Genomic DNA, 15879 nt, shown 5'->3' with positions numbered 1-15879 from the left:
TACCTAACATGTAGAAAATAACAAAGACAAAACCGCTGGCACATTATTCATAAAGTGTTTTCTTATTCATTCATGCACTTACTTACAGCGGTCGAATGCAACCAAGTAAATGTACTCAAGTACATCTCTGACTTACTTCTCCTGCGTATTTATGTCCCTTTAAGCCTCCAGTCCGTTACATTTTGTAAGCCAGTGATATATTTTTTTCCTTTAGTACATTTCCTTGAGTGACTAGTTACTTCGTAGGTTCGATATAAGGAATACAATAAATTATATTGATTATTATTTTAGATGAAGCCACTTTCTAAATCTGCCTAATTGAAATGACCAGCTGCAACATTAGTGATGCTGACACACAAATGCATCACCAATTACAGCCCAGTGAAATAATATATATTCCAAAATGAGCCATTGTGCACAAGTACTCCTACCTTTGGTTTTTTAAGTATATTTCGATGCTAATACTTGTAGTTTTACTTCAGTAGTTTTGAATGCAGGGCTTCCTCTCGTAGCAGAGTATTTTTACACTGTAGATGTAGTAGGAGTAGGTGTATAAAACAGCATTAAATAGGTGAAAGACTTTTTTTGGTGGCCTACCATCTTTTCGACTCTTTTCATGATCCTTGCAAGCTTGTTTTTTGTTTGTTAATGTCAAGTGTCTTTACCAGACACCAACATCAGGCTGACATACCTGACATACACTCTTGACTGACACCTTCAATGTCCTAATCAAAAACAGTCTCTGATAGGCTTTTTCAATCAACATTTCCCATGAAACTCAAACTGCCATCCACGTGTGCTCTTAGTACTTAAAACAGGTAACAGTTTTGACAGATTGGTCCCAAAGAGATAGGTGTGGGCCTGCATGGTTTAAAATAAGCTCCAGCATTACTGGATTTACACCACTGCCCCACCTTGGAAACTGAGACAATGCATAACATATTTAAAGGTACAATGCACAAGAATTGGCCTCCTCTCCATGGACGCTCCAAACAATAGGGCAATCGCCTCTTGAGGTACGAAGTGGTATTACAACACAGGATGGGCCGGGGCTAAGTGGTTAGCATGCTAACTTCAGAAGACATCTGTGCAACACAGCACACAGCCATCTTCAACATGTTACACGTCATCTTCACACGCTGTTTATAATGTCAGTTCATTTTTTGAATGTTTTAAACTAAAATCTTACACATTGCTCCTATAATTTGTTGCTTTTCTACTTCCTGTGTGACAATTTGCATCTGTATTGTTTTCTTGTTAAATTAAGAAAGAAATAAATTGAATAAAAGATACAAGCAGTAGAAGTCATTTTATATTACTACAGCGATTTGAAGCAAAGATCATCAATCCAATACATTAGTCCTGCTCATTGATTTTAAGCACTGCACATAATGGCTTAAAACAACAACATGGTTATTAAAAGGATAACTACCCCGGTGGTTTAGTAAAATATCTAGCAAGTAGAGACATTGTTCATAATATACAGTTTATACTGTCATATTGCCCTATAGGGTGCATTTGCTATAGGACAGGGACTGATGTCAGACCTCCTCTGATCTCAGCACTAAACCCTGTGCTTGCTTAACTGCTTACATTTGACATTATTGTTGACCTATATCTTTGTGTCGCAGGAGGAAGTGAGGTAATGTGCTGTTATAAAGCCAGGCCTGGGGTTAGGGTGCTGGATTAGCCCCTCACCCTGCAGGATTAGGGACAGAGTGTATTGACATAACACTGGCACGCAACATCCATCAGTTGCTTCCAGTGCAGCCCTGCCTCAGATGAACCTGGAGAGCAGCCATGTGAAGTGCTGCGGGCCTACCACACATCGTCAGGTATGCATACAAGTTTATGAATGCACATACGAACATATGGCACATTTATCAAAATGCAGATTGGGAGGTGATCATTTTTAGCATAAGCAGTCTCCCACAATGAGGCGCAGAACAGACCATGAACATAGCATTCACAGGCATTTACAGGTGTGTAAGTAAAGTAAGTATGCTGTATACTGTAAACATTAAGATATATGCATGCACAAACTTCTGTAGGTAAAAACATAATGAGTTACTCTCAGATAAACTCAAGCTTCTTGCTAAGACTCTCATGTCTGTGCTGAAGTCTTGTCATTAATGTGAGATTGACAGACGACCTCTTTTTTACACAAAATATTAATATGACATAAAACTTGTTAATTAGTGAGATTTTAAAGCAGAATTAGTCACCTTTGAACAGAGCCAGAGATGCTGTTTCCTCCCGTTTCCAGTCTTTGGGCTAAGTTAAGCTAATCGGCCGCTAGCTGTAGCGCCATATGCTGTACAGACATGTGAGTGGTATCAGTCCTCTCATCAAAATCCAAGCAAGAACACAAATAAGCATGTTTCCCAAAATGCTGAATAACACAGAAAAGTTGTGAAGCTGAAGGGAAGATGGGGTTAAGGTTTATAACAGACCTATCAGGCCTTGGATCGATTGTGTTTGACCACATGCTTGCCAAGTCATTGAACTCGACCAAGCAAAAGACATTTTGCAGCCAAGAGATCAAAAAACAATTCTAGGTTTCATTGTTCTATTGATGGATGCATCTGCGTAGGTGAAAAGATCATATTTTGGTCCAGTTTCTGGTCTTTGATGATATAACAGCAGGGGAATGCTCATATGAGGCTTTATTCACAGAAGCAGAGAAGAACAAGACAAATTTCTAACTACATGATTGCGTAAAATCAGCCAGTGGAGATTTGTTAACATGTAAGAATTTGAGTAAAGGAGTAAATTTAAGTAAAATGAGTAAAGTAAAACGCTTTGGTACAGAAATAACACAGGAAGCTAACAATTGAGTCATCAGTCATGAACAAACTGTCACGCTGCAATTACTTATCGATTCGATCGGGTCTGTGGGCACATGAGACAGGAACAGATATTTTAACATGAAGAACACATTTGTTTGGCTGAATAGAGAACTTGTTTGGGAAATGCTTCATCTATGGTCAGTAGATCATGTTTCTGTTAATCATCTCAGCACACGTGTTGAATGGCTGCATTGTGTAACCTTAATGTAGGCTGCAGTCACAATGCAGTTCTACCAGTGTGTTGGTCAAAGATGGTTTTATTGCCATTTTATCGGTAATAGAGCTCATGTCAGGAATCTGCAGCATGCATTGCATGTTTTATTGTTGCTGATATGGAGATGTGGCACAATTTTATTGGCGTTTACCTGGAAAAGGGAGATGTGAGTGGGAATTAGTGTGTCTCTGAGGCAGTTTTTCCACAACACAGCTGGCCAAAGGTTGACCCTCATCAAGGGTGAAGAAATAAAGAGAGGTAGTGTGCTTAGAGGGACAAACGAAATTCTTACCACCAGCGTTTGGCATAATAAGTTCATCGTTCAAATAGCACCGCGTACTCACTGAGTAAAGTTGACAGGAAATAACACAATGCCTCCAAGTTTGGCCACTGCCAAGCGACCAGAGCGGTCAGATGTTACTGAGAAAGTCATGATTCATTGTTTGGCTTTGATTGGAGCAGAGAGTCCGTACCAAGTTCCTGCATTGCCCACGGTGGCGTTTGAACCTCAAAAAAAATTAAACATCTGGCACAGAACTTAACATTGACTTTGTCACAGCGGACATAGGTGTTGATTTAAAGTACAAGCGCATGTGTGCAAACGATTAGGCCGAGATGTAGGCTCCAACAATGTCATCGACAGAGGAGTTACGATCAGAGAAAACAAAGTCGCCTCAAAATAAATCAGGGCTCCCATGTGCCAGGAGATCAAAAGGAAAGCTGTACGATAATTAAAGGAAAAAACAAGCCTGGAAACACACACATTCACACACCTGCGACATTAAATAACCCCGACGGCTTCCCATCCTGTATCCTGTAGTGTTGGTACATCTGGGTATTTTCCCTCAAAATAACTTACAATACACAGTTTACATAATGAAATATGACTTTATTATGTAATTTAGATAAAATGGTATACTATAAATAAATGGTGTACTGCTATACTAAAAAGGGTAAACACTTAAAATATTAAATGTTCCTTGTGGCTGTGATACTGATATATTATATCATTCGATTACTGGGACTCATGCATCAATGGAAAAGAAGAGTTTTACTGTTGCAGCTGGTTGAGTTGAAGCAAATTTTTAATTATTTTGTATAAGACTACATACTACTGATTTTCACTATGGATCAATCTGCTGGATATTTTCTCTTTTAATCAATTGATTGTTAACTTTGTAAAAACTCTTATGGATAAACCTCAAAGCAAATCCTCACATGTGATAAATGCTTCATCTTTGCTTAAAAAATCTTAAATTATTATCCAAATTGTCGCCAGCTAATGTTTGATTAATTGATTAATCAATTAACTCATTGCAGCTGAACTTGTGCTTTAATTCATATCAAAGCATCATATTTTATTAACGCTTCCTTTTTTTGTGCAAAAATCTTAATTTGGAAAGCAACTAAAGCTGTCAGATAAATGTAGTGGAGTAAAAAGTGTAACACTCCCCTGGTGGCAGTTAAAGTACCTCAAATCTGTGCTTCATTATGCACAAAGTAAATGCACTTAAGCTAAATTCCACCACTGCTGTGTATTAATTTCTTGCCTCTTTTCAAATTTGTGTCCTTGTCTTCAGGCACTTCACTGACTCATTAGCGTCTCCCCTTTACTTCATGTCAGTAAACCATTTGTCTGCTGACCAGTTGACACTTCTATCCAACACTTGTTTGTCCCAGCGACTGAAAAACAGTGTACTCTTTGCCAAGGTCAGTGCTCCCAACGCAGCTGGCTGGAATCCCCCAGACTGTGCAACACAGAGTAGTGCTGCTCTGCACGTATACACATCTCCTCCTCCTCCTCCTCCTCCTCCTCCTCCTCCTCCTCCTCTCTATCTGTCTCTCTTTCCTCTTTTCTGTTGACACCACAGGAATCAAGCAGAGAGGATAACGACGAGTTAACAGACAGTTGAGGCCTTTAAGCAGACCCGCTTACTTCTTTTACTTCTTCTACTTTTGCTGAGCTGTCTGTTTTTTTTGGTAACAGGGCTTAAAAACATTTGTTAGTGAATATATTATTGTAAAGAGCGGCTTTTATTTTCACTGTTTAATTGCAGTGTCCTATGTGCGTGTGTGTGTGTCAAGCCTGCACATTCAGGGTATGATCTAAAAGTAAACCATGATGAATGTACGTCTGTACATTTAACATGTGCTGGCAAGACTGAGAATGAAATGCTGGCACTGCATGCATGACACCACCAATGTTGAATGTCATGCCAGTTAAACGCTTTAAAAATAGACAGCAGCACTTGGTATCAAGGACAGTTTTTTATTTATTTAAGAAGTGAGAGAGAGAGATTTCAGAGCCTGAAAAATGCAGAGACACCGTGATGAAGACAGCTGCAGTGTGTTGAAAGCAAAGAGAAAACTGATGGGATGGCATCAAAAATCGAGCTGGTGTCAAAGAGACAGATTTGCAAAACACCAGCAGGTGAGATGGGAATTTGAATTATAAAAGCCCTGCAGGAGAGTTTCAGTCTAATCCAGAATTATATAACCATGCCCAAAATCAATAAAGGAAATAAAATCAGACAGGAAATACATAAAAAGCATCATGATGATAGATCCCAGTCTTCCAGACTTGCGCAATGCACAACAGTAAAGAGAGAGAGAGAGAGCCAGGAGGAAGAGGGCTTGTTGGGGAAAACTGAGGAAATGAGAGCAAAGGGAAAAGACAGTGAGTGACAGCAGTGAGGACAGTGTGGTACGGGTTAGTGAAGTGTAAGGCAGGGGAGTCTGAGGATCAACCGTGCCGCTGGGCCTCCTTAAAATAGCTCATAGAGATAAGTTAAAATGCCTAAACTGTTCTGTCCACGCTGCACTTTACTGCAGCATGAAAAGTGACCCTGAGACACAGTTCGTCCATGAAAGAGAGGAAGAAGCCGTCACAAGTATTAGCACTGTTTACTAAAAGAGCGCAACACAGATGTAGAACGTGATGGTCTGAGTTCATTTCTTTGAAACGTGTCCAACATCTTATTTTTTTACTGCGCAATGTACCAACATCTACATTACTCAATAAAGTATCATCATGCACTATTATCACAGTCAGTGCATCGCTGCAGTTTACAGTGTTTAGCCTTTTTGTGCAGACAATATGCATCTTTCATATTGGTTAAAACATAATGGTGTCAACACAACTCACTCACTCATTACACTTATTTTCACGTCAGTGGCACCACAGTAAAGTAGTCATTAACGGAAAATTGTTGGACCACCAAGAACTGAATGTGTTCATCCTTGTTGAACATGGTGTCTAAACACATGGAAAGGTGCCTGGCTTGGTATTTATCTTTGGACGCTTGGAAATACGCTCCATGGATGCATGAGTGTGCAGAATAACATGTGTGTTCAAGATACACACACAGTTTGAAACGGGGTTTTCATCACTTGTGGGGACATTACATAGACTTACATTCATTTCCTGGAGACTTACCCTAACCCTAACCATAACCACTATTTGCCTATATAACCCTATACCTAACCTAACCTAACCCATAACCCTATCCTCAGTCTTTATTTTGTTTTGTTTGTTTTTAAATTGTGGGGACCTGTATTTTGTCCCCACATGTGACTGTGTAAACAGATTTTTGTCCCCACAATGTGAGTAATACATGCGCACATGCACGCGCGCACACACGCACACACGCACACACGCACACACAGGTCTTTATCAGGAAATTGTCCTGGAGAGCATCCTGGGAAGCCTGGACCACACCCAGTGGCCATGTATTCCTCACATTGTGGGGACATAAATCTGTGTACAGAGTCACATTGTGGGACTCACCTTCCTTATGGGGACAAAATGCTGGTCCCCATAATGTACATCATTAAATTTTAGGGTGAAGACTTGAGTTAAAGTTAAGGTTAGGGTAAAGGTTAGAGTTAGGTAAGTCTCCAGGAAATGAATGTAAGTCAGTGTAATGCCCCAAAAATGGTGGGAAAATGACTGCGTGTGTGTGTGTGTGTGTGTGTGTGTGTGTGTGTACATGCACAGTAATCTTATCACCAAAATATGACATAATACTAAATACATATTAAAAAGAAGCATACGAATCAGAGATCTCTGGTGAAAGACATTTTGTCTAAAGTTTAGAGGAATAAACACTTTTGAAAAAGTTGATGATCCTTGCAGATATTGACCAGAAACACTATTCAGTGAAAGGCCTGAAAAATCAGAGGAATCCTTTATTTAGCCTCACATGGATCAGGATTTGTAGAGAAAGTAAACCAGGTCTTGTCGTTCATGGAACACCCACTAATATATGATAAAATATGTCATTTATGACAACATTTTACATGCATTACATGCACATGTAAGGCTCTGCATAGATGTGATCTGTATTTTCATTACTGTTCTAAAACATATACACAATATAGTGACTTACATCATCTATTGATTAGTATACAGACGGTACATATGGTAAATATTTGACACTATGACTAATCACCTATAGTATTATACAGGTCTAAATACAAGAATCCTGTACGAGTGTGTTTTACTGAAGGTGATGTCTCCTTTTCAGAAATATACTGATGTTGCAAAAATAATTGGACTGTTGTAAGCTGCATAACTGTTGTGTGAGTGCGTGCACGTGTGCGTGAATGTATGTGTGTGTACAAACATCACTCTCCCATTGTGTTGGGGTCAGTGGCGTGAGAGCGACCACAGGGTCAGCTGCGCATCACATCAAAGATTTGGCTGTCTGTAAAAGACCTCACTGTCAACACACACACACACACACACACACACACACACACACACACACACTCCCATCTGAGGCTCCTGTGCAGCTCTCCATGCTCCTCACACTGAACAATCAGGTATGACAGGCGTGGTCTTTGTAGGTCCCAGCGGGAGGAAAAAGACAAAAGACCCTCAGGAAGAGGCCGTCCACTCATCCTCACTGAGGACACAGATCTGTGCCTCACATCCACACAGGTTCAGCGGGTATGCACACAGCGTTCGACAGTGTCAGTATGTGGGTGTATTTGACACGATTTGCAAAGAAAAGAGGAGGATAATAACTGTGTGTGTAGGCTTAAAACCACAGATTTGCCATTTAAGTTTTCTAGTTAATATTTATGCTGAATTGGGATAAAGAATGTTCTTTTCTGTCCATTTTTTTTTTATCTAACTTGCCAAAAATCATGACATGTATCATCTGTCAAGTGTTGAAACCACTTTTTTTTGCCATCCTCCAGTAGCATAAGTCTGGTATTTTGATCCACAGCCTCCAGAATGATGACTAAAACGATGTAATATCTGAGTTTGGCAGAAATGTACAAAGCACACTAACCAATCTAATTTTATTTGTGGTTAAATAACCAAAGCTATTGTTACAAATGGAAGGAACTAAGACCCCCAGTCTCTCTTTTCTGTCATGATTTTTCAAATTCATCCTAAAAGTCTCCCAGAAAAATGTGTAAATGAAACAAAAACAAAAACAAAAAAATCATAATAATAAGAGTTCACTATTTTTACTATTTATTTACTTTATCCTCATTTTTAAGACTTGCGAATGTGCATTTTGCCTCTGAGTATGTTAAGATTTTTGAATCGTTTTATTTAGTTGTGTCTGGTCTGTGTCCTACTGTTTAAAAACTGCAATAAAATAAATAAATAAATGTGAACGTGTCATAAGTCACAGCGCTGTGCTCTGGCGCCCTCGAGTGGTGCGAGTATGTAATTGCAGGTTATTTTACTTAATCTATATTTAGAGAAGAAACGTTGATTTAAATGAAAAGAAAAATCATCTGTGGTTTAACATAATGACAATTAGTCTTTTTCATAATTCAGCTGGGTATATTTCAGGACAGTCGCATGATGGCGCTGTAATATCTCTGCGTACCTTTTGCGTACCGTGTTTTCCGGGAGACTCTTCCGGGTTGTCGTTGACCAGGTGAGAGTTCACAGGGCATGCAGAGGTCGTGTTGTGCTTCTTCTTTTTTTTTTTTTTCTTCCTTGCTCGTGTTTTAGCTAGCCGGGACTCGTGATGTGATGGCTTTCTTGAGTTTGTACATGAGAAGACGGTTGTCGCCGGCCGTGTCCCACCTCGCCCGGGTAGTGAAGCTTGTCCGGCCTCCGTGCGCCGGAGCCCCGCTGCGGAGGCTGAACGGCTCGTCGCGGCTGCGGGTCGGAGAGAAGGGACCGTGGGTGAAGAACCGGGGGCCTGAGCAGCAGCAGTACCAGCTCACAGACCTCGACAAGGCGGACGCTTTGGTGGGTTTCGCCCGGCAGGAAAATACTGCACGTTTAGATCATGGAGACCGTTTCCACACCGCAGACATTATACATCCACAACAGATACTTTTTCAAAACACAGCATATTGATTAAATTAGAGGTGGATGCCTCTAATAGCTGTCTTCTCTAATTTTTTCAGATGCTGAGAAAGTCACACGAGACAGGTAACCTTGCTGGAAATGTGAAATTTTGTGTTTTCTTAGACCTTCAATCTCACACTGTATGTGTGGTTCACCTGCACCAGCCCCACGGGCCCCTCATGGGATGAAGCTTCAGGGTGTGCTGCCTTTAAGGACACGTTTAGTGATGATAGAACAGGTGTTTTACCTGTGACAGCTAGTTTGATATCATTATTTCAAGCAGGATTAGACGTTTAGCGTTTAACAACACTGACATAACACGACAACAACAGTGCATTAAACCAAAATCTGTTGTGGAGTAAGATCGTATCAGTGTGCATCTGCATGTTTTTCCAATGTTAATGAGTATAAATGTGTGAAAAATCACATTAAATTGATCGCAAGGGTTCCACAGTTCTGCTTGACATCAAACAAAACATTTCACACACGTAAAACATAATTATTATTTTCATTACTGATTAATCTGTCACTCATTTTCACTATCAATAAATAATCTGTAAAATAGGGGTTCTCAAATTTATCCAGAGCCCGAAGTGACTGAACGACTGTGTTAAGCAGGCGGCACAGGGTGGAGAGACGAGCCAGTGCACTTAAGTAATTATAGTGAACTGGAAAGTGTGGAAAATCACACTGTTTGTGGTTGGTGTCTCTTGCTTTCCGGCAACTTTTCCTGCAGGTTTAGTTGAACTTAAAAGGAGGGACGACTTGCACCAGAATCTTATTCCCTTAAACTTTAACTTCGACCTGAGCAGAGGTCCAATCAGCCAGAGTGAGCTTAAATGACGGCTGTTCAGTCGATCACATGTACTTTATATTAGAGATCTGCAGTGGACTGAAGAAGAGAAACATTAGAGATGAAAGACGTCTGTTATCTCTGCTTTAATCAGCCTATTTTCCACTGGACGTTTTCTTGTAAATACTGCAGCACTGACCTCGAGGTATTAGATTTAGAAGAAGTTTCACAGCCACTCGGAGCTATTTGGACGTGTGAACACTACAGCTGTGTCCCACTTCCTCTTTTACTTCTACATATTAAATACACACAGTTCATACTATCTAAATTTTCACACTAAACTGTTGTTTAGCGATGCAGTTTGTTCACTGATGGACGTCTAACAGCAGCCTCGGAGTTCTTCTGCCAACTAAACTTTACAAAGAAAGATTTGGCTCGAAGTTTCATGCTATTTTTTTGCCCAACTGGAGGATGATCTTGGACAAAAAAATGATAACAATTTGAGAAAAATCTGGCCCTGCACACCTGCAAAAAAAGAAATCTATCACACCTTTCTATTGTTGCCATCAGCTGGGATGGCTGCAGTCCTCTGCAGAGCGTCAGTGTGTCCATCAGTTGTTTTTGATGATGCATAACATGCAGAACACACTGTTAACTCAAGTGTAATATGTAGTAGTATGGGTAATTGGGACACACCGAGCTGTAACACATCAGCTGATTATTTCTGGCTTTGTTTTGTTTTGCAGGATTCCTCTCGTGGTTCAGGAACGGTCTGCTGGCAACAGGCATCGGGGTCATCGCGTTTGTCCAGAGCGAGGTCGGACGGGAAGCAGGATATGGTACCGGCTCCGGCTCTCTTTTGTGTACACTGGTAGCCTGAGCTAATAACAAACAGTGGGTTGCCATTCAAGAGGTGTAATGAAAGGTTGGGTGGAGTCCTAAATTCTTTAAAACTAGTGGATTAAAAAAACTCAATGAAAATCAACGAATGTCCGTGAAATAGCCAGAATTCTGTTTAAGCATTTTAATGCGTCCGCACACCTCGGCTGCTTTTGTCCTGAAATCAATCACTTTCTCGGAGAACCTTGCAATGGATTTTATCTTTTGATCGAAATGAATAATTTCACAAGGATTTCTGCAATTGACTAAAATCTTGAGTGAATAAGGAGGCGAGATCTTTGATATCTAGTTGTAGCCAATGTCACGGCCGCCTGAAATGCCAGTTTTGAGTTTTTACATTCTTTATTAAGCGAGACCTCCAGTAAATCATTGAGTCTGATGCACATTAATGTGTGAAAACAAAAAAACCAGGGGTGCTAAATGAAGTCATGAAGGTGACATTATTTATGTCAGATGAAAAGCATGTTGTTCTATTTCCTTAGACGCATCTGAAGATCGATCAAGGCCGCACCAGGAGAGATTTCACCTTTTTGCTTTCGCTCAAATTCTTCAGAGAATATGCAGACCCGGCCTGCCTCCGCCCCGCGTTTAACTGCAGTGAGGATCTGTGTAATGACGCCGTGTCAATCTGTTTTCCCCTCAGCCTTCTTTGTCCTGGGCGGTGTGTGCGTGTCGTTTGGCGGCGCCTCGTACATCGGCAGCATCTTTGCCTTCCGGAGGATGATGCTGCTGTCTGTGCCGGCGATGCTGCTCCAAAGCGCGGCGGTGGGCACCGTCGCCCTCTTCTGGCTCTGCGCGGTATCTCTCTACATCGGCCGCCTGGAGGTGGAGATCATCCACGAGGAGGAGGAGGGAGAGGACGAGGACGAGTGCCGGGAGTGCCGCGAGAGGCGCGAGCACCGGGGTTACCGCGGCTCCCATGACAGTGAGGACAGTGACGGCAAGGGGCCCAACAAGTAGACGCGTCATGTGGAGAGTGGAAAAGGGTGTGTGTGCTGCTTTGATTCAGGGTTTCCCTTTGTGTGTGTGTGTGCGTGTGTGCGTGTGTGTGAGATGTAAAGATTATTGTCAAGGTCAAGACTTTCAGACCTTTGAGAAAACGCTGAAATTCCTGGTAGTTTGACTACATTCACTTCTGGTGAATAAATTAGCTTTTTTTTTTTTAAAGATTTCTTTTAATCACACAAAAGCTGCTTCACTTATCAACCTGTCTGAAAGTTGTATTGATTTTTTTTTTATTTTTATTTTTTAATCCTCACTGTCACAGGCAGAACAGGCAGAACATCATATTTGCTGCACGTCGAGCTTCTCAGCCGACTGTTTCTGCTCGGATGCTGCTTGTTTTGTCATCTCTGTCGACATAGTTAACTGATTGAATACTTGAAGTTTTCATGAAACTCTTGAAATAAACAAGCTGGTTGTGATGTGGGATCTAGAGAGAAACTACATACTATGTGCAGGTTTTTTTTTTCCATTGCAAATCACTGAGGGCTTCGAATCTATTTTTTATTTTTTCCTTACAGAGGTTGAAGTCACCCTGTGGAGTTAATTTTGGTTTGGAAGGGCAGTAGCACTTGTCATTATAGCAACTCTGGACTTTTGGAAATGGTATTTTTCACAGCTTTTTCTGTGGTTACATATTTTGCTCTGTATTGTTGATATTCATGTACAGTTTTACCTTTTGAGTGGATTTTACACCATCTGGTGATCAGCACAGTTGCTGTCTTAATGGATGTACAGAGTAGTTGATAGTATGGAAAAGTCGATAATATTGAGTTTGTGTGTGGAAATCAGGTTCACTATTGTTTGCTTTTGTTTACTGTTTGCACAACTTTCAATGCACCCTCCTGTACATACAGTAATAAAGCGAGAAGACATCTGTCCAGACATCTGTGTGCTTTTGTTGCTTTCACCGTTCAAATAGACCAGTGGGGGGCGCCCTGGCTGCTCACCTGGTGTGCGGGTCGAGTCCTGATCCCAGCACCGGGGTTCGATTCAAGCCAGGGCCCTTTGCTGCATGTCATCCTGTCTCTCCTCTGCCTTTCCCTCTGTGTTCGTAGCTGCTGCTGTCAATAAAGCAGAAATACCAAAAATCTTAAAAATACAATCCCATTTGCAAAAAAAGTTGGGATTCTGTGTGAAACATGTAGAAACAATGATTTGCAAATGATTTAAACTCCGTATTTAATTGAAAATAGAACAAAGACAATATATTAAATGTTGAAAGAGACAATTCACTGTTTTTTGGAAATCGGATGCCAGCAACACGTTTAGAAGATGTTGGGATGGGGTCATGTTTACCACTCTGTTGCATCACCTCTTCTTTTAACACAACGCTTTTAAACTGTGCGCTGATAACAAGCCGGATGGCCGCTCTCCTCTTAAGGACACAGTGTCCAGTGGTTTCCCGCTTCGCCTCAGTCGGTTGATGCACGGTGGAGCTTACGTTTGTTGGCTGCAGTGATGAACTGTGCTCACAGACGATGGTTTTTGGAAGTGATCCTGAGCCCATGCGGTGACGTCCACCACAGAATCGAGTGTGTTTTCACTGCAGTGCCGTCTGAAGGCCTGAAGATCACAGCCAAGGACACTTTTCAGCCTTGTCCGTTGTGCACAGAGATTTCTTCAGCTTCTTGGAATCCTTTAACAACATGAAATCCAGAAAATGAAACCCCTCTCCATCTTTACCTCAGAAACACTCAACCTCTCTGCAATGCTCTTTTTATACCCAGTCCTGTTACTCACCTGTTGCCAGTTAACCTAATTAACTGTGAGCTGTTCCACCAGCTGTTTACTTTTAGCATTTCACAACTCTTCCAGTCTTTTGTTGCCACTTTCCCAGCTTTTCTGAAAAGTGTGGCTGGCATCAAATTCTAAATGAGGATAACATTTTCAAAAAAAACAATGAAATTTCTCTGTTTCAACATCTGATATGTTTGTCTCTGTGATATTTTCAGTTAAATATGGGGTTTTAATGTTTTTGGAACATGGCTGTAGACCGGTGGTCATGACCCCTCCAAGAGGTCCCCAGATCAATCAGAGGTGTATATTCCAAAACAAATGTCTAAATCTAACTACGCTGTATTTTTCCAGTATAGAAGTCCTGGTTATTTTTTGGTCTCTGAGCATATAACAAAGCTGCTTGTAGTGATGGGGGTCAATGCGGCCCCCCCTTACCTGACCATGGTCCTGCCAACACACCCTTCCGCAGGGGTGGGAATAAGTGGAATTAGCCTATAAAATACTTACATCATGTACCCACCAAGTGTGATGGAACAGATTAATTCCCAGACAAAGTACAGAGGACATGACCTCAGTGTCCTCACCATTAGCTGGGGCCCTGGTGGAGACATAAAGGAGATTTGTAATACAAAGAACACACACACACACACACACACACACACCATAATTAAATACCTACATACACTCTCATCAAAACTCTCTTCCCTATAGAGCTTGAATATAAAACAAAATCAAAAACCTTCAATTCCAGCCAATTATCAGCACAAATAAAGGCCTGCACTGTGCAAACAGGGCGCACTTTAATGTGAAAGCGCTGTCAGAGTCGGTAGTAACTCTCGCTACAGCAGGAGTCAAAAGATGTACAAACTGTCCACACACACGCTGTACATGCATAATTTTTATAATGAGCTGCTCATCTGCGAGCATGTGTGAATATATGAACTGAACAGGGCAGCATGCGGTTGACTGTGTGTGTGTGTGTGTGTGTGTGTGTGTGTGTGTGTGTGTGTGTGTGTGTGTGTGGGAGTGTTGGTGATGGGGGGGCTTTGTCTGTGATAACTATCACTGACTGGGCTAGGGCGAAGGTCTGTGATATCTCCCGGCCATCGACACACAGTGTTGCTGTTGAGACTCACCTCAGTGTCACCCTCTCTTCCTCTCCTCCTCTCTCCTTCGCTCTCCTCCCACCTCTCCTTCGCTGATTCCCAGGGCGTTTCAGTGCAGTCGTGTTTCACATGCAGGGTGTGTCTAGATGGCTGCTGCAGTGTGACCAGCACCCCACCTCCTCCCCTCGAGCCCCTCGCCTCCCTCGCTCAGATCCTCTTCTACCCTTTCGCCCTCGAGCCTCTGTCTTTCTGGACTCCTCCTCACGTTCACTTCTCCTCCCCTCCCCTCCTCTCCTCCCGTCTCCTCTCCTCTTCTCTCCTCCACGGCTGCATCTGACTGCACAGGTCTGTTTGGCATGCAGGAGGCTCCTGAGGCCTGGCGCGTCTAAAGGGCAGGGCGCCCAGAGGCAGGAGACGCGCCCTCACTGACAAACACCTTCCACCCCAGACCCCCAAGCAGCTCGCAGAAACCACAACACCAGCCACAGCTCCGAGTCCAGGTCTAACCTCACACATCTCCAAAGCTGAGCCGCACATCCACGCTCAGCCCTGAAAGTAGGAGCCACAACCTCTGCTTATTTTGAGAGCAGATTGCTCATCTGCTCTCAGGTGTTAAATGCCATACGTATGGATCAAAGGATCTGCCTTGGGAACTGCATTAACTATGGATTGGCCTTCTCCTGAGAGGAGGACGAGGAGATTGTTGGGAAACAATGACAAAGATGAAAATAGTAGAGGTAGCGGAGGAGGGATGGAGGACAGAGGGAGATGTGGAGGTGCAGTAAGCCCACGACAGGTGGAAGCTGTCTGGGTGTCTCCCTCCATCCCTCACTCTATTATTCCTACCCATATTTTCACTCTTTCAGATGCATTTACATGTGCTAAGGTATTTCCCCCGGGAGCGCGACTCCAATTCAGGGGGTAAGATAAGCCATCAAAGTCAGTGACAG

The 15879-nt window shown here is 42.1% G+C and overlaps 1 protein-coding gene across 1 annotated transcript; it reads left to right on the top strand.

The window, feature by feature from the left end:
- The first annotated feature begins 8957 nt into the window (after window positions 1-8957).
- tmem160 (transmembrane protein 160) lies at window positions 8958-12967 on the top strand. The gene is made up of 4 exons (XM_076736073.1): window positions 8958-9286; window positions 9448-9472; window positions 10928-11020; window positions 11725-12967. Exons 1-4 carry the CDS (start codon window positions 9065-9067, stop codon window positions 12039-12041), a joined length of 657 nt encoding a protein of 218 aa, XP_076592188.1. The 5' UTR covers window positions 8958-9064; the 3' UTR covers window positions 12042-12967.
- Window positions 12968-15879: the final 2912 nt, after the last annotated feature.

The sequence above is a fragment of the Chaetodon auriga genome, chromosome 7 (assembly GCF_051107435.1).
Source record: "Chaetodon auriga isolate fChaAug3 chromosome 7, fChaAug3.hap1, whole genome shotgun sequence".
In the NCBI taxonomy this organism is placed as follows: Eukaryota; Metazoa; Chordata; class Actinopteri; order Chaetodontiformes; family Chaetodontidae; genus Chaetodon; species Chaetodon auriga.
This window is presented reverse-complemented; position numbering and strand designations above follow the sequence as displayed.